The sequence below is a fragment of the Carcharodon carcharias genome, chromosome 1 (assembly GCF_017639515.1).
Source record: "Carcharodon carcharias isolate sCarCar2 chromosome 1, sCarCar2.pri, whole genome shotgun sequence".
Taxonomy (NCBI): Eukaryota; Metazoa; Chordata; class Chondrichthyes; order Lamniformes; family Lamnidae; genus Carcharodon; species Carcharodon carcharias.
In genome coordinates this window covers 23,406,013-23,425,770 of record NC_054467.1, presented here as the reverse complement: position 1 = coordinate 23,425,770, position 19,758 = coordinate 23,406,013, and the positions used below count along the sequence as shown (strand labels likewise).

At 41.5% G+C, this 19,758-nt stretch overlaps 2 protein-coding genes across 6 annotated transcripts in view; one reads left to right on the top strand and one right to left on the bottom strand.

Annotated features, from left to right (window-relative positions):
- sclt1 (sodium channel and clathrin linker 1) overlaps positions 1 to 7,296 on the top strand; it is a 115,493-nt gene extending 108,197 nt beyond the window's left edge. For both annotated transcript variants that reach the window (XM_041190005.1, XM_041190015.1), the window contains one exon: positions 6,460 to 7,296. In XM_041190005.1, the coding sequence (XP_041045939.1) occupies positions 6,460 to 6,528 (69 nt within the window). In that variant the 3' untranslated portion in view covers positions 6,529 to 7,296. The remainder of the gene's footprint in view (positions 1 to 6,459) is intronic.
- A 1,303-nt stretch (positions 7,297 to 8,599) lies between these two features.
- Positions 8,600 to 19,758, bottom strand: part of LOC121278951 (protein Jade-1-like) — a 123,359-nt gene continuing 112,200 nt past the window's right edge. For all 4 annotated transcript variants that reach the window (XM_041189559.1, XM_041189569.1, XM_041189587.1 and 1 more), the window contains one exon: positions 8,600 to 12,867. In XM_041189559.1, coding sequence (XP_041045493.1) covers positions 11,861 to 12,867 — 1,007 coding nt within the window. In that variant the 3' untranslated portion in view covers positions 8,600 to 11,860. The remainder of the gene's footprint in view (positions 12,868 to 19,758) is intronic.

The following is a 19,758-nucleotide window of genomic DNA, read 5'->3' as shown; positions in this document are numbered from 1 at the left end:
ATTCCCCATCCTTAATTGCCCTTGTGGGTGACGCCCACACCCCATGAATGAATTTTAAAAATTGCCTTTTTGATTATTTTTGTATCTGATTGAGATTTCAATGATCTAAGAGAGTGGACCCCTAAATCTCTTTCAATCTTCATTGTTTCAAGCCTTTCACCATTTAGAATGGATCTAAAGAAGGATGGAACAGGATATTATGTGGATGGATAAATTCTCTTTTGTTGGAGATGATCGTTGACTGGCACCTGTGTGGTACGAATATTATTTGCCACTTGTCATCCCAAGCCTGGATATTGTCCAGGTCTTGCTGCATTTGGACACGGACTCTGAGGAGTCGTGAATGGTGCTGAACATTGTGCAATCATCAGCGAACATCCCCACTTCTAACCTAATGATGAAAGGAACATATTGATGAAGCAGCTGAAGATGGTTGGGCTAGTGACACTACCCCGAGGAACTTCTCCTGTGATGTCCAGGAGCTGAGATGACTGACCTCCAATAATCACAATCATCTTCCTTTGTGCTAGGTATGACTCCAACCAGCGGATTGTTTTACCCCTGATCCCCATTAACTCCAGTTTTGCTAGGACTCCTTGATGCCACACTCGGTCAAATGCAGCCTTGATGTCAAGGGCAGTCACTCTCACCTCACCTCTGGAGTTCAGCTCTTTTGTCCATGTTTGAACCAAGGCTGCAATGAGGTCAGGAGCTGAGTGGCCCTGGCGGAACACAAACTGGGAGTGAGTGAGCAGATTATTGCTAAGCAAATACAGCTTGATATTGATGACCTTTTCCATTACTCTACTGATGATCGAGAGTAGACTGATGGGGCGGTAATTGGCCGGGTTGGATTGTCCTGCTTTTTGTGTACAGGACACACCTGGGCAATTTTCCACATAGCTGGGTAGTTGCCAATGTTGTAGCTGTACAGGAACAGCTCGGCTAGGGGCACGGCAAGTTCTAGAGCACAAGTCTCAGTACTATTGCCAGAATATTGTCAGGGCCGATAGTCTTTACACTATCCAGTTTCTATAGCCAGTTCCTGATATCACGTGGAGTGATGAATTGGCTGAAGACTGGCATCTGTAATGCTGGGGACCTCCAGAGGAGGCCGAGATGGATCATCCACTCGCTTCAATCTTCAGCCAGAAGTGCCAAGTGCTTCTGCCTTATCTTTTGCACTGATGTGCTGGGCTGCCCCATCATTGAGGATGGGGATATTTGTGGAGCGTCCTCCTCCAGTGAGTTGTTTAATTGTCTGCCACCATTCATGCCTGGATGTGGTGGGACTGCAGAGCCTAGATCTGATCGGTTAGTTGTGGGATCACGTAGCTCTCTCACTGAGATAAAAACAAAAAACTGCGGATGCTGGAAATCCAAAACAAAAACAGAATTACCTGGACAAACTCAGCAGGTCTGGCAGCATCGGTGGAGAAGAAAAGAGTTGACGTTTCAAGTCCTCATGACCCTTCAACAGAACTGATCTTTCTTTACAAGGAGAGGGAAATATAAGCTGGTTTAAGGTTTGAGGGGGTGGGGGTAGGGGTGGGGTGGTGTTAGGATAGGAGCAGATCATCAAAAGATGTCACACACAAAAGAACAGAGGTGTTGAAGTTGGTGATATTATCTAAACGAATGTGCTAATTAAGAATGGATGGTAGGGTACTCCAGGTATAGCTCTAGCGGGGGTGGGGGAGCATAAAAGATTTAAAAATACTGGAAATAGGTGGGAAAAGAAAAATCTACATAAATTATTGGAGAAAAAAAACAAAAGGAAGGGGGAAGAAACAGAAAGGTGGTGGGGATGGAGGCGGGAACTCAAGACCTAAAGTTATTGAATTCAATATTCAGTCCGGAAGGATGTAAAGTGCCTAGTCGGAAGATGAGGTGCTGTTCCTCCAGTTTGCGTTGGGCTTCACTGGAACAATGCAGCAGGCCAAGGACAGATGTGGGCAAGAGAGCAGGGTGGAGTGTTAAAATGGCAAGCGACAGGGAGGTTTGGATCATTCTTGCGGACAGACCGCAGGTGTTCTGCAAAGCGGTCGCCCAGTTTACGTTTGGTGTCTCCGATGTAGAAGAGACCGCATTGGGAGCAACGTTCCTCTGTAACAGTACCTCTGACATGTCCTCCTTCTTCCTTAACCGAGGTTTTCCACCCACGGTCGTTGACAGGGCCCTCAACCGTGTCCGACCCATCTCCCGCGCATCCGCCCTCACGCCTTCTCCTCCCTCCCAGAAACATGATAGGGTCCCCCTTGTCTTCACTTATCACCCCATCAGCCTCCGCATTCAAAGGATCATCCTCCGCCATTTCCGCCAACTCCAGCATGATGCCACCACCAAACACATCTTCCCTTCACCCCCCCTATCGGCATTCCGTAGGGATCGTTCCCTCGGGGACACCCTAGTCCACTCCTCCAACACCCCCTACTCCTCAACCCCCACCTATGGCACCTCCCCATGCCCACGCAAAAGATGCAACACCTGCCCCTTCACTTCCTCTCTCCTCACTGTCCAAGGGCCCAAACACTCCTTTCAAGTGAAGCAGCATTTCACTTGCATTTCCCCCAACTAAGTCTACTGTATTCGTTGCTCCCAATGCGGTCTCCTCTACGTTGGAGAGACCAAACATAAACTGGGCGACCGCTTTGCAGAACACCTGCGGTCTGTCCGCAAGAATGTCCGAAACCTCCCTGTCGCTTGCCATTTTAACACTCCACCCTGCTCTCTTGCCCATATGTCTGTCCTTGGCCTGCTGCATTGTTCCAGTGAAGCCCAACGCAAACTGGAGGAACAGCACCTCATCTTCCGACTAGGCACTTTACAGCCTTCTGGACTGAATATTGAATTCAATAACTTTAGGTCTTGAGTTCCCTCCTCCAACCCCACCACCTTTCCGTTTCTTCCCTCTTCCTTTTGTTTTTTTCTCTCAAATAATTTATATAGATTTTTCTTTTCCCACCTATTTCCATTATTTTTAAATCTTTTATGCTTCCCCAACCCCACTAGAGCTATACCTGGAGTACCCTACCATCCATTCTTAATTAGCACATTCGTTTAGATAATATCACCAACTTCAACACCTCTGTGTTCTTTTGTGTGTGACATCTTTTGATGATCTGCAACAAAAACAGAATTACCTGGAAAAACTCAGCAGGTCTGGCAGCATCGGCGAAGAGTTGACGTTTCGAGTTCTCATGACCCTTTGACAGAATTTGAGTGAATCCAAGAAAGGGGTGAAATATAAGCTGGTTTAAGGTGTGTGGGAGGTGGGGGGGTTGGGTGGGGGAAGAGAAGTGGAGGGGGTTGGGTCACACCAACCCCCTCCACTTCTCTCCCTCCCCAACACCCCCCCCCCCACACACACACACACACACACACACACCTTAAACCAGCTTATATTTCACCCCTTTCTTGGATTCACTCAAGTTCTGTCGAAGGGTCATGAGAACTCGAAACGTCAACTCTTTTCTTCTCCGCCGATGCTGCCAGACCTGCTGAGTTTGTCCAGGTAATTCTGTTTTTGTTTTAGCTCTATCAATCGTTGCTTATGCTGTGTGGCATGCAAGTAGTCCTGTGCTATAGCTTCACTAGATTGACACCTCATTTTTAGGTATGCCTGCTTCTGCTCCTGGCATGCTCTCCTGTATTTTTCATTGAACCAGGATTGATCCCCTGGATTGATAGTAATGGTAGAGTGGGGGATGTGCAGGGACATGAGATTACAGATTGTGGTTGAGTCCAATTCTACTGCTGCTGATGGCCCACAGCGCCTCATGGATGCCCAGTCTTGAGTTGCTAAATGTGTTCAAAATCTATTCCATTTAGCATGGTGGTAGTGCCACACAACACGATGGAGGGTATCCTCAACAATTATGCGGTGGTCACTGCTACTGAGACTGTCGTGGACTGATGCATCTGTAGCAGGCAGGTTGGTGAGGCCGAGGTCAAGTATGTTTTTCCTTCTGGTTCCCTCACCACCTGCCGCAGACCCAGTCTAGCTTCTATGTCCTTTAGAACTCGGCCAGCTGGTCAGTAGTGGTGCTACCGAGCCACGCTTTGTAATTGACATTGAAGTCCCCCACCCAGAATACATTCTGCACCCTTGCTACCCTCAGTGCTTCCTCTAAGTGGTGCTCAACATGGAGGAGCACTGATTCATCAGCTGAGGGTGGGCGGTACGTGGAAATCAGCAGGAGGTTTCCTTGCCCATGTTTGACCTGATGCCATGTGACATCATGGGGTCCAGAGTCGATGTTGAGGACTCCCAGGGCAACTCCCTCTCAACTGTATACTACTGTGCTGCCGGTGGGACAGGACATACCCAGGGATGGTGATGGAGATGTCTGGGACATTATCTGTAAGGTATGATTCCGTAAGGTTTGCCTATGTCAGGCTGTTGTTTGACTAGTCTGCGAGACAGCTCTCCCAATTTTGGCACTAGCCCCCAGATGTTGGCAAGGAGAGCTTTGCAGAGTCGATAGGGCCGAGTTTCCGGTGCCTAAGTCGATGCCGAGTGGTCCGTCTGGTTTCATTCCTTTTTGAGTCTCTGTAGCGGTTTGATATAACGGCTGAGTGGCTTGCTAGGCCATTTTCAGAGGGCATTTAAGAGTCAACCACATTGCTGTGGGTCTGGAGTACATATAGACCAGACCAGGTAATGACAGCAGATTTCCTTCACTTAATCGACATGACTGAACCAGATGGGTTTTTAGAACAATCGACAAATAGACTTTTAATTCCAGATTTTTTTATTGAATTCAAATTCCACCATCTGCCATTGTCTGTAATTGAAACCTGGGTCCCCAGAGAATCACCCTGGGGCTCTGGATTACCAGTCCAGTGACAATACCACTTCGTCATCACTTCTACCCATACATAACATATAAGGCACACAAGTGGGCCATTTGACTCAACTAGTCCCTGCTGGCATTTATGCTCCACACAAGCCTCCTCCAATCTTTCCTCATCTAATTCTATCATCATGACCCTCTATTCCCTGCTCCCTCAAATACTTGTCTAGCTTCTCCTTAAATGCATCTGTACTATTTGCTTCAAATATGGACATTGCAATTTATAATAGAAATATAAAGGTAAGGGCATAAGGTATGACTACAAAATGGGGTCTAAATTGCATCTACATGTTCAGGTCTAGTTATTCCCACATTTCACCTGAAAACTACATTTTCCTATATAATACCTCAAGAGATCAAATAATGTTATCAGCTTATGCCAACCAGTAGCTAAAGGATGAAATGATTATACCTCTCAGCCAGATTGGAAGATGCAGTATCTGCAGTTTGACCACCTGCTAATTTTTAAATAATATTTCTTCCATCTATTTTAATCATTGGACTTAATAGTTTTTGTTTCTTCCTCATTGGATGAGTCTGTTTTTCTGCTTTTTAATTGGTAAATTTTCCATGGTCATTTTACTTTCAATATTTACAAATTCAATCATGCTAAACGTTTCCCCCAGTTTTACTTTTCTCCCCAGTCATGTTTTGCGACATTCAGTTCCCATGTCAGTTTCGCACCCAACAACACTCCAGCTCGACACCATTCAGGACAAAGTAGCCCACTTGATTGGCACCCCATCCACATACATTCACTCCCTCCACCACTGAGGCACAGTGACATCAGTGTATACCATCTACAAGATGCACTGCAGGAACTCAACAAGGCTCCTTAGATGGTACCTTCCAAACACATGACCGCCACCATCTAGAAGGACAAGGGCAGCAGATGCTTGGGAACACCACCACCTGGAAGTTCTCCTCCACTCACCATCCTGACTTGGAAATATATCGCCATTCCTTCACTGGGTCAAAATCCAGGAACTCCCTCCCTAATAGCACTGTGGACTGCAGTGGTTCAAGAAGGCAGCTCACCACTACCTTCTCAAGGGCAACTAGGAAAGGGAAATAAATACTGGTCTTGCCAGCAACATCCACATCCCATGAACGAATAAAAAAAACAGATCAGTAATGATCTTATTGAATGACAGAGCAGGCATGAGGGGTGAATTTCTTATGTTCTTAACTCCTGCAGCAACGTGCTATGGCTAAGGTGAAAAATCTTCAACAACCATCTTCATTTGTGCTGGTAGGACTCTAGCCACCGGACATTTTTCCCCCAGATCCCCAATGACTTTGTTTTACTGGAGCTCCTTGGTGTCACACTTGGTTGAAGGCAACTTTAATGTCAAGGGCAGTCACTCTCCCCTTATCTCTAAAAGGCAGCTCTTTTGACCATACTCAGACCAAGGCTGTAATGAGGTCTGGCATCATGTGGTCCTGATGAAACTCAGCCTGCTCACTGATCTTCAGTTTATTAAGTGTTGCCTGACAGCACCAGTGATAACTCCTTCCATCACTTTACTGATGATTGAGAGTAGTTGAATAGGTCAGTAATTGAACAGGTTGAGTTATGTCTTTCAATTTTGTTTTGCTACAGCTCAGTAGAGTCACAACACAGAGAAAAGCTGATGCAACGTTGGATCTGGAAAGCATTTTAAACCATTGAGTACTTGATACTATTATTCTATTCATGCCCCAGCCTCCTAATGCAAATGGACATCTAGTCTGTGCAACGGTCTCAGTTCATGAAATGTACTAATAAATCCATTGCTGTTACAAGATAATGTTTACTTACGTAAGATACCTTTCAAACAAAGCTTACTTGGATTAATAGCTGGTGAATGAATTTCAACATGATTGGTCCTTTTTAAAAAAAAATGAAAATTGTAAATGAGCAAGTTATTTTTAAATGATTTACTTTGTAAAATTTTTGAATCAGATGGATTTCTGGCCAGTGTTGTGGTTTCGGTTATATGGTTGTTTGTCACCTTTCATATCAGATCATTGTTGATACCTGAAAAAAACTTGAAACTACTGTGACTTGAAAAACGTTCAGGATGTCACCAAATTGAAATCTTGTTGTTTAACCAGATTAAACAGTAGCCCCCATTTCAATAATCATGTAATTTTTAGAAACTACCTCTCTTTGAAATTTTACTTCTTGCTGCCACAAGTCTCCATTACAAGTTTTGACACCGGCTCCCAGGATCAGGCAGTCATTAATACATTTTGATATTCAAATATATGATTTTTGGAGAGGAGGCATTTGTAATTATGTTTTGATTCTATGTTCCTATTGCTATTTTGTATAATTTACCAATGTATTTTTTGTTTTAACAGATCTGTTTTGTACTATGTTTTTGCTGGAGTTTATTCATTGTTGGCAATAAGTTGTAAATAGAATTTTTGTATATTAAAATATGTTGCAACTCTCCTACAAACTTAATTATTTTGGATTGCCAATTAAAACCACTAGTAAACTAAGATTTTTTTACCTTGAAAAATTGTTTTAAGTTGATTTGTAATGGCATTAAAACCTGTTTAAAAAATTTTCACTCATATATATCACAATTGTTACCTAATGTTCAATGACTGCTGGATAGTGACCAGTTTCTAGGCCTGGGCCAAAAATGATTTGGTTCTGGCTTCTTTGGTTGAATGATCCTATAATTCTCCTCCTGGGTTGAAAACATCTTGGCTGTTCTTATTGTTTCCTGGATTGCTCACCTCCAGCGCTCAATGCTTCTTCATCCACGGTACTTCAGATTTGTTCTAACCAGGGCTCGGTGTAGCTGAAGCATGACTTCAACCTCCTTGTATTCCATTCCTCTGGATATATAGGCCAGCATCCATTAGCCTTTTTGATTACTCTCTGTACCTGTTCATGACATTTTAATGATCTGTAATAACCTGTACCTCCACAGTTTCCATCTTCCCTTTTAGATTCAAAATGGACATTGATATCTATTTGCACTTAGTTAAATTGCACATTCAGGGGTGCAGGTGGCAATGGATTGACTGCCATTCTACACGATGACTGATTTGCTTTTCTTGAAATCACTGGAAAGAAATACTGGGCAATTTTTATACTTGCATACCAATCTACTACCATCCCTCTTTCTAGATTTTACACTTCCCTTCCCTTGACCACCCCCTCCCACCCACAAAGGTGTCAGTGGCAGTCCAGTATTCTTCTTTCTTTCCCCATTCATTTGCCACTCAATCCTTCTTGGAGCTCTTTCCCTGACTATAAAATATTCCTTTCTGAAGTCATGCATGTCTGTTTTGTTATTTTTTATCCTTAAACATACATATTCAATTTAATCTTGGAATGATCACTGCAATCAAAGTTAGCACCCATTTGAAGATTGTTTAAGATCCTCAGTTTGAGGTGGTACATTTAGGTTTTATCACATTGGGAAATCCAAAATATAGCCTTTAGATTTCTGAGCAGGCTGATCAATTTTAGAAAGTACTTGCATTGCACATCTTGTCCCAGCATCTGAAGTCTCAACAGATCTGAACAAATCTGGATTTTAAAGCACTTCTGCATTTATCTACACTTACAGTATGCACTCAAATTCTCTCTCCTAGCCCCTTTACCCTTCAAGTCATTCGATTAGAAATATAACAGCTCTTTAAACATGGCTAGTATTTGTGACTTACACCTGGAAGACAAAATTACAGTTATTGAGCAATTTTAACTTCATTAAAAAAAAATCACACAGATCTCAAGATTTTTCATTGTAGTTTAGCTTTACTAGGGGCGAGAAAACAAAGCATATACAATTATTGCACAGTGTAGAGTGGTACATATGTTCTGGTGAAGCATGGTGCTTCATTTAAGAGGAAAAGCAGGGTTTTGTACGCAGGAACTGGAAGGTTGCAATGTTTCATCATAGGAGGGCAGATAGTGCTACAGAAGGAGAATGACATCTAGCAGATTTTCAATGAATGATGAAAAAGCTTATTTGGATTATGTAACTTGTGTAAGAGACAAGATCCCATTTAATTATCTGTCACTGATTGGTTATGTAGAACCATCTTTTAAAGAAAAGTAAAAAAATAATTTCTTGACATATTCAACATCACGTGACTCCATGAATTTTCTAATAACACTGGCTTTAAAAAAAGTAAGAAAGTAGGTTTATCGCTATCAATAAAGTTTAATTAAAACATCTCAAAATTTAATGAGAAATCCCAGATGCATAAAAGGAAGACAATGTTGCAGTTGCTCATTTTTATTATTCTGGCCTATACAAGGCCACAGTAAAGGCTGGTGCCTCTGTTGGTTCCAGATGAGATTTAACTTTGAGAAGCATTTTACAGATCAATGTACCATTATCATTACTACTAGTGTAAACCCAACAATATCAAACACAAAAAAAGGCACAATTCATCTAAATGTTTTCAACATTCACAGAACAGAATTTTCTCTTTTAAAAGTAGTTTTATAAATAGTTTACAAGAAAAATAAATACAGCAAAGAGTCAGGTAATTTAAAATAGTCATCTCTGTATAAATTTTATTTCCGCTTTTATTTCCATGCTCTTTGTTAACTAAATGGACACCAGTTAAACTTTGCTAGGCACATGGTGATAGAATTCCTCTGTACAACACCACACTGCAAAGTTTGTTCAGCAGGTCTGTACGGAACAATCAGACGCAGAATGTGTGAAAATTGTCCCTTTACATCACTTTTGTTTAAAACTATATATGCATGCCAGTAGCAACTACACAGTAGCTCAACTAGCCTAATGTTAAACTACAGTATATATAAAATACCAAAATCATAATTTAAGATCGATCTTGACAACTATGCACAATTGGGGGAAAATAAAGCTTCAACATAAAACTGTCAGTCAAGTTATGGTTATTTAAACAAACCATCGTACTCAAACTATTAATTCACTGTCTATTTCTACCCAAAAATTATTCAGTACAGGTGTAAAACTTAGCAAGGCATAAAATTAGTGACTGTTTCTTTCTATACAACACAAATGTTACCTCCATGTTAAACACTAAAGACTAAGAAACTGCAAATATTTCAAAAAAAGTTGCAGATCCGAGATGCATAAGTACTCCATGTCAAACATGCAAGTGAAAGATCTCCTTTCTACAACTTTCTTTTTACAAAAATTAATACAAAGCTATTGCACTGAATGAAGATTAGAAAAGGCAACTTAATAAAATTAAATATAATTGTTCAATATTGATAGTGTCTACTTGAAATGTTTTCTACTGCATTACAACCCATGAGCAGTAAATAAATTCAGTACAGTACATGCAACACTTTACATAATAAGATTTTTGGAGAATTTAAAAACTTGCTTAAGATAATTTGAAACAAATTTATAAGAAGTTGAAGGCTTGGAATTTTAAACAAGTTCCATGTAAATTACTAACATGGCCGTTTAGTATTTTAGAAGTTACTGAGTCAACTAGTTTTACATTTATTAGACAATAAAAACACCAACCAGTTGTATTTAAGTTTGGGAGATTGAATCCCTTTTCTTTTCGAATCCCTGATGCCATCAAAACTTGGCTAAATTCATCCCTTGCTGAGAGTAACCCGAGTTAAGCCCCATTAGAGCTTAACCCCAAAAAGGAATGTCCAGGTTACTTAAATATTGGTTTGATTACAATGATGACTGAATATTAAAAATATTCTATTTACTGAAATGAATTCCCCTTTTTAGTGCTGTTGCTGCACCATCTTTGCTGGTCACACAAAAGAATTTTGACAAAGAACACAAATGATGCAGACTATTGAAGTAATGCAACTGCTCTACTGCAGTTTACTTAGAGAGTCATTGCAGGGCTGTTATTTGGGGGAGGGTGAAATCAAGCTAGTGAACTGGAAATGGTGGAATTCTAAGATTGCAAAGAAAATAGCAACATAGAAAAAAAATAACTTGAAACTTCTGCAGTTTTCTCTGCTTCCACTTCCCAAACAACTCTAATAATGTTTCTATGCTGTAAATTCTATGTAAATAAAACCAAATATATGGAATGGGATAGTAGAATCTGAGGGAACAATCTAAACTAAAAGTAATGGATACGTGGGATACACAAATTTTTTTTTTTTTAAAGTATAGCTCTAAAATAGTCTTATGAATTATTACATACCTAACAAATGTTTCACTCCAGTTGTACAGGAACAACTTAGAAAGACATCAAAATTCCCTGCAACAACTCCCAGCTCTCGTTAGGGTGCCAGTAATCCTTGGTCAGCCATCCCTGCTAGTTTACTGTACCACTGCCAGCATTTATGGACTCGAGGGAATTCCTTCCTTTCTTCAGCTGCTGTATTATCTCAATTTTCACTGTTTCCACTGCCTACTTAATGTGCTTCTGTCCGACTATGTTTACAGGCCAGCTGTATATCTTAAAGCAAAGGACTCTGACATGGTCACATCTGAAAATCTAATGTTAGTGACCACTGGGTTTTAAGAAACAAACTGTAGGTTTGTATCTGCCGAGGAACTTAGAGTTTGCTGCTTTTATTTTATAATCCTTTGTTGGCCCAAATACTGGAATAAGTCCAGCCAGACCGATCACACAACCTGCAGATTTTAAAGTTACTCTTATCTTTTTAAAACATGCTTTTAAAAAATAAGTCAATAAAGAAATGGTGATTGCTAATTACTTAACTAGTAGGATGCTTAGCAAATGTCATTATTTTTAAACCTTTTTTTTATTTAGTGTTTATATTTTCATTTTAAAATTCTTTTTATGGTCTTTTCAGATTCAATATACCTTTCAAAAGGCCCATCGGATGCACTAATTACTGTACATGGGGCAGATTTTATACTACCAAACTGTAGCATTTAACTTAAACACAAGTGTTTCACTGACAAACAAGCTATGATGGGAAATGTCCATGGGTTCCAAATACTTAGCCTGAAGAAGTATAAAAACAACAAGGCATTACATCAAAATATTGTTGGGATTGGAGGTGAATACAGGCAGTGTACTGGATGCGTCACTTCTCTAGATCAAGAGGCCAGAATGCTTCTTCGAATAATATCTGTCCCGTACCTCCTGCTCACCATTGCACTGTTTGAATTTAGCCGTTGTGGCTTGCAATTGTCTGTTGACTCTGTCTCGGAGTCACTCATTTCAGCGTCAGGACTGTAGCCATCATTCTCATTGTCCGGCAGTAACCTCATCTTTGCCCTCTCTTTGGAAGAGATTTTTTGCGCTCCCAAGTGCTGGTATTTTGTGGATTCGGAGTTCTGCCTGCAGGGCTGCTGTCTCTCCTCGTGCTGCTTCCTTTCTCCCTTCTTTGGGATTCTGAACCCACCCCAGTTTTTCACTGGACTTGTAGGTGTTGTAGGCACTTTAACTGCAGGGCGACCAGTAGGAACAGCAGTTTGGTTGCAAGCTGTCTTGCCCAGGCTACCATTACATTTGGTGTGGGAGTGGCTGCCATCCCCAGACAACCTCCGAATGCTGACGGAGGTCATTTTACACATTGGGGCACACAAAGCCCGCTTGTTTTCAGACTGCCGCAGCGTTAATTCTGCAGGCACATAGGATTTGTCCCGCTTTGAACACACTCTTTCCCTCAATTCTGCTTTACTCCCTGTACTGCGTCCACTGCTGTCAGTTTTCTTCCTGTGGTCAGGTGCAGTCAGGCCATTATTTCTCTCACGGGCATTAGCTCGCGACTCGGTACGAACCTTACCGTATGGCGGGAGAATACTCTTGATGGTATAGTCCTCCCTGACGCTGTGCAGGCTTGCTATGTTTTTGCACTCACTGGATCGGTTTGATTGTTTCAACAAACTCTGATTAGCAGAGTCAGTGCAGCTTTGCGTTCTGCCACTCAAATGTGAACTCTTCTCACGCCAGACCTTGTCCGAGTAGTGGTCAGGACGCTGGCTCGTCTCTAGTTCTCTGTTCGACTTCCATGGCAAACCACCTGTTTTGGAAACCGGATGAGATTGTGCCAACCAACTGAGGAATAATGTATCTTCTGATGGGAATGCTGAAGGCACACCTGCAAACAAAGCACACACACAATTCATTTGATGCCATATTCACAAGGTCTGAATGTCACTTCACATTTATTAAAATCAAGTCCAGATAGTAGTTTTCAAGATTCTGCTAAATTGTGTGCAGAATAAATCATGCAACTAGCGGCACGGCAAGCTACAGAAACAGATAATGACATATTCCTGTCTGTATCACCTAGAAGAAGCCAGAAATTATATGTAATTCATAATTAATTTTATTCCTCTTTAACGTTTCTTTTGAAATATTTCCCATTTCACATTTTTTCAAGTTGTTTGACTTGGACTTCTATCTGTTCTTATTAAATTTAGAACTACAACTCAAATTGAGACCGACAATTAATTGAGACAGCACTGTACAGTCCCTGTTAAAAATGTAGTCATAAAAGCTGGAAACAGACATTTGATATCAGTAATGGGAAGAAATTAAGTTTGCTTTTCTATTACCTCTTTTCTCTGCAGTCACTCAGTCGGATGGGCCAAGGGAATGAAGATGCAACCCTTGAACATTTCCAACCATGCATTAATGTATATTCTTGTTCACCTACCAGGAGGCCTATTTGACTGGTGCAGAAAGAAAGAGTTCCAATGGCTAGTTTCTCCTCCCCTTCCCCCCTGATGCCTCTCCTCCCTCAATAACTGATAGATCTCATTCCCACAGGAATAAGACATCGCTGAAATGATCTAGTCATAATTACATTCCTGTTTATAGGTTCTTGCACTAATTTGGCAGCTACATTCCCTGCACTGTAACAGTGACTACATTTCAAAAGTATTTAATGGGCTGTAAGCATTTTGGGACATCCTGTGGGTGTGAAAGGCGCTATATCGATCCATGTGATGCTCGCAAGTTACCTGGCCAGCTTTGTATGGCAATACTTCACAACCAGCACTCCAGGTATGCTATCTCCAGTTGAATTAAGACTTGATTTAAGAGAACTTGCATTAAATGATTGAGGCGGGCAGCATAGACGCATTTAAGGGAAACATAGGTAAGTACATGAGGGAGAAAGGAATGAAGGATATGTTAATAGGTTGAGATTAAGTTAGGTGGGAAGAGGCTTATGTGTAGCATACACACTGACAGAGCGTGAATGGCCTATTTGTGCCGTAAAATTCAATGCAATTCCACACAAATTTTCTCTTTCCTTCCCTATTAATCTTACAAATTTTTCTTTTTCAAACCCACTTCCTTGAAGACATTCATGAATTATGCTTCCATAATTTTTTTCGATGGGACATTTAGTGGTGATCTTAAATTCACACACTCTGGTCAACAGGATTAGTTTTTCCACATTTACATCAAAACCCTTCAAAAATTTGAACATGAAAGTACACTTAGCTGCTATTTTAACATGCAAGTTAATCTATTTAAAAATACGTGGATAAATCAGGGAATTCCACATGAATTCATTAAATATTTGTAAAGTAAAATCACTGCACAATTTAAAGAGAGAAATTTTCATACAACATTTGAAAATACAGCACTGTGGATTTAAAGAGGCAAAATATCTTTATCTACAAACTTATGCTGGTTCGAAAGGAACATTTCCACATCCTGATGCTGACCAATTCCTGGCTCAAGGGTGATTAGTGTTTACCCTCACTGATGCCAACCCATTTGGTTTTATGTCGAACCAAGTTCCCACCTAAGCCACAGCAGATATGACTCTCCTATCAATATCCTATCTCAATCTTTACCATTACTCTTCACACCTTACCATCTCTCCTTTAAGATTCCCCATCTATTGCATCCTCTTTTCCACCAGTCACCTTTCTCAGGAATTCTTCTTCCTCCCTGGCCTCAGCCTTTGCACTTTGGGATTCTTCATCCCTGGGGTTTTAACCTTCACTTTAATTCAGCGTTCCCAGCCTCTAATGATGTCCCTGCCTTGTTCACCACTCTCAACCTCACCCCAAACATCTGCTCCCCTACCCACACTCACCGTCATCCCCATAATCTTGTAATTACACTTGGCTTCAAAACCACCTTCCCTGTCATGGATGAGGCATTCACTGACCACTTCCTTATCTCCACTCTCCTACCCTACACAATTCTTCCACGTTGCCATGTATTTCTCTGTTTCCAACTGTGTTTTTGATTCCCATTTACAGCCCCTCGGTTGGGGGGGGGGGGGGGGGGGGGGGTGTCAGGTGAAGATGGAGGTCGTGGCAGGTAATCCCGGAAAGACTGCTAGCCGGGGAGGTGGACTGGGCAGAAGGCCAGCCTTGGTGTTCCGGCACCTTGTCCAAGCTATTAAAAAAGACAATAAAGCAAGAAATAGCCCTCCAGCCCTGACCCCTCACACCCCCGCGCTCCCCACACTCCTCATGCTCCATCCATCTCATCCTATACAACCTCATGACCACCCCATCTACCCCCATGGCTCCCCATGCCCTTCATGCCAAACTATGCCACTATACCAATACCCCCATGGCCCCCAATACCTTCCATGCTAAACTATGCCCCTCTACCCACTCCCCACAGCTCCCATGCCCAACCTATGCCCCTCTGCCCAACCCCTATGCTAACTTCATGCCAACTCACGCCCCCCAACCCACCACCCTTTGCCCTTAGACCAACCATGCCAACTCACCCAGTATGCACCATGGACAGACCTTAGGCCTATGTTGAGGCTAGATAAAGTCCTTAAGTGTCCATTGATGAATTCACCATTTCAAAGAAAAAACCCTCATTGATAAAAACCCATTTACTACATTTAACTTCCTTTAATCCCTTATAAAAACAAACACTGTAATTCATAGTCCCACTTCAAAGAGTTTATCACCACTTGGAGCTGTCAACCAAACTATGACTTGACAGGCACCCCCACTGTGAAAATGAAAAGTCGTGAAACCAGTCATACAGCACTAATCCTGCAAGGATAACCCTCAGGCTTATATCAACAGGCAGAGTAAAATAGCAAGCACTGATTTTTTTTTAAACAGGCATTTTTTTCAAATAGTTAAAGGGCAAGAGTTTTAAATGCCTTGAGCTCCTTTTGACAGTTACTTTTAACAGCTCTCTTGACAGTTCCAATGAACCTGACAATTTCAATGACAATTTCACACATTCATGTCTAATTTTAATAATCCCAAAGGGCACCTGATGTCCCCCAAAAGTGTCCTGGGACCATATCCAGAAGAGTACCCTACCTCTCCATAGAACTCTGGCAGCTTTAGACCTTCTCCTAATGGGTCTAACGTGCACCAGTTGTGTTTTGGACATCCCACCAGTGAAATCAGATCAGACTGAAGCAGCTGCACTTTACCATGTACAGTTGCCTCTGTGAACCACGGATGTGCAACTTAGAACCCATGACCATTCAGCCCCCTGCAAAAATGTTAGGTGCAGAGTTCGGGTGGGACTTCCGGGTTTAGGCCTCCGCCGCCGTTTTCATAACAAAAGAGAGGCACTCCGTCTTTACAAAATTTCATGCCTAAGACTGCGATCTCAACACCGTTCAACGTTTAGCTCAGCAAATCTACACATACGTATATAACTGAATAAAATCTCAGTAACCTATTTATTAGTGCAAATAAAGTGACTCCATTAATAGTAAATATCTAAGTGTGACTGCCTTGTCTCATTGGGCTCTACAACAAGATGTACCTGTCTACTGAACATTAAGATATGGAGCTCTTCACATGACAAGACTAATGCATCAGTGCAGAGCAGCTGTGGTCAAATGATACAGGAGTGCACAACATTAACTATTGGGAAAGAATGGTGTTTGGATGTAGCCTAATGAAACACTTTGTCATGATCAATCCTAACGCTGTGTCCCTTGAAAGAAAACACACTAACAGTGCTCAGTGATGCGATGAGACAACAGCAATTAGACTCAACGATACCAATATAGCTTGACGTACTGTGGCTTGGGAATTTGTGCAATTCAGTTTTACAGAGCAGCAACGGAACTAAAATTTAAATAAAGTGTGGGCATTAACATCAAAGCTTGCAGCTTAATTAGCAATGATCACTAAAGGCATTTCTAAAACAGCTAGAGTACTGCATACAGTTCTGATCACCACAGGAAGGATATAATCACATTTGAGCGTGCAGGAGATTTACAAAGATGTTGCAAGGAATGTTAAATTTTAGCTATAAGGTAAGATTGGGCAGGCTGGGGTTGTTTTGTTTGGAATAGAGAATGCTGGGGAAAGATTTAATTAAGGTAAATAAAATGAGGGGTCTTGATAGAATTAATAGAAAGAACCTGTTTTTCTCAAAAGTTCAATAAACACGGGGCACAGACTTAAAGTAATTGGCAGAAGGATTAGATGAACAGTTGAGAAGAAATTTTTTCACCAAGAGGGTTCTTTGGGTCTGGAACTCTCTGCCTGCGAGAGTGCTAGATGCAGAAACCCTCAGTGCATTGAAAAAATATTTAGATATGCACTTGAAGTGCTGTAGCCTACAGACCAAATCTCACTGGAAAGTGAGATTTAGCTGTCTCGCTCTTTGTTTCCAGCCAGCAGATACGATGGATGAATTACCTCCTTCTATGCTGCAAATTTCCTATGTTTCTATTTATACGCCGATTCAGAAACATTTCTTTAAAATCTGGCAAGTTCAAAATTCCCTGAGCTCAAATCCCGGTCGTCTGTAAGCCCTTCTGTATGGAATGAGGTGGCAGTCTTAAGCCTCCAGATGCTTATCTCTATTCCATTTATTAAGCTAGTGATCTTGTACAACACTTGAATTCTGAAACAGGAAGGGCAATTCTTTTGGGTACAGCTTAACTGCAGTAAGTTGGTTAGATTCTGCAACAAAGTTGGAGGGTAGCCAACATTAGTACCATGGCGACATCCTTCACCCAAAAATTAGAAGCAATAGAAGAAAATACATTTTAAAAGACCTGAATAAACCAATTTCCACCAGTTTCTATGGGGCTACAAATACATCTCTGCCTGAGGAATTTTCTTTTTAATTTCTGTTTTAAGTACCATATATGCTAGTGTAAAAGCTGATCTTATTTAAAGTTGACCCCATGTATTTCGGCCTAAAAAAGACAAATTTTAATATACTTCATGTAGAAGTTGAGACCAGTTTTTCAGCCCAAATATTTTTCTCCTGGAGGTGTTAATGATTTGATGAAAACTGGCAATTAAATGTTTAAAACATAAATACATTTAAGTTCTGTTTTTATTTATTCAAGTTTATTAAAGTAATCAAATTTACTCACTGATACTCCGTTTGAATTCTGCCAGGGCCATTCGGCTCCTGACCTCATTACAGCCTTGGTCCAAATATGGACAAAAGAGCTGAACTCAAGAGGTGAGGTGAGTGTGACTGCCCTTGACATCAAGGCAGCATTTGACCAAGTGTAGCATCAAGGAGCCCTAGAAAAACTGGAGTCAATTGGAATCAGGGGGAAAATTCTCCACTGGATGGAGTCATATCTAGCACAAAGGAAGATGACTGTGGTTGTTGGAGGTTAATCATCTCAGTCCTGGGACATCACTGCAAAAGTTTCTTAGGGTAGTGTCCTATTCCAACTACCTTCAGCTGTTTCATCAAAGACCTTCCTTCCATCACAAGGTTAGGAGTGGGGATGTTCGTGGATGACTGCACAATGTTCAGCATCATTTGTGACTCCTCAGATACTGAAGCAGTCCATGCCCATTTACAGAAAGACTTGGACAACATTCAGGCTTGGACTGATAAGTGGCAAGTAACATTCGTGCGACACAACTGCCAAGCGATGACCATCTCCAACAAGAGAGAATCCAACCACCTCCCCGTGACATTCAATGGCATTACCTTTACTGGATCTCTTACTGTCAATATCCTGGGGGTTATAATTGACCAGAAGCTGAACTGGGCTAGCCATATAAATATTGTGGCTACAAGAGCAGTTTAGAGGCAGGGAATTAATCGGCAACTATCTCACCTCCTGACTCCGCAAAGCCTGTCCACCATCTATAAGGCATAAGTCAGGCGTGTGATGGAATACTCTCTAATAGCCTGGATGAGTGCAACTCCATCAACACTCAAGAAGCTCAACACCATCCAGGATAAAGCAGCCCGCTTGATTGGCACCCCTTCCACAAATATTCACTCCCTCCACCACCAACGCACAGTGGCAGCAGTGTGTACCATCTACAAGATGTACTGCAGCAACTCACCAAGGCTCCTTTGCCAGCACCTTCCAACCCGCAACCTCTATCACCTAGAAGGACAGGGGCAACAGATGCATGGGAGCCCCAATCCCTGCAAGTTCTCCTCCAAGCCGTAGACTATCCTGTCATAGAATGATATCGCCGTTCCTTCATTGCCATTGGTCAAAATCCTGGAACTTCCTCTCTAACAGCATTGTGGGTGTACCTACACCACATGGACTGCAGCGGTTCAAGAAGGCGGCTCACCATCACCTTCTCAAGGCCAATTAGGGATGGGCAATAAATACTGGCCTTGCCAGCAACATCCACATCCTGTAAAATAATTTTTAAAAATTGTGTGTGGTGGTTAATATTAATGCTATTGTTTTTCACTTTATTCCAGTGCAATGGTCTATTCTGGATTTCACTTGGGCCCAAATCAAGCACACGTCATCAACCCTTTGAAAACCCTATCCATGTAAAAGTTGACCTCATGATCTTTGGCTGAAAAAACCGGTCTCAAAAATTCAACTTTTAAATGAATATGTATGGTATGTCAAGAAGTCAATCCATTGTCATGAATATATCTTATTTAAAGTCTTCAGAGGCTGCAGAAAGAGGCCAGGTGAATAGTAATAACTTCATCACTGTTTACGTTTTTCTTAAATTTATAACTTTACTCAGACTTGTTCCTCTTTTCCCTTCCTCAACGATTGGCTTTCTTGGTCTTGACGTGATTAATTAGTCCTTTATCGACCCAATACAATACAGAA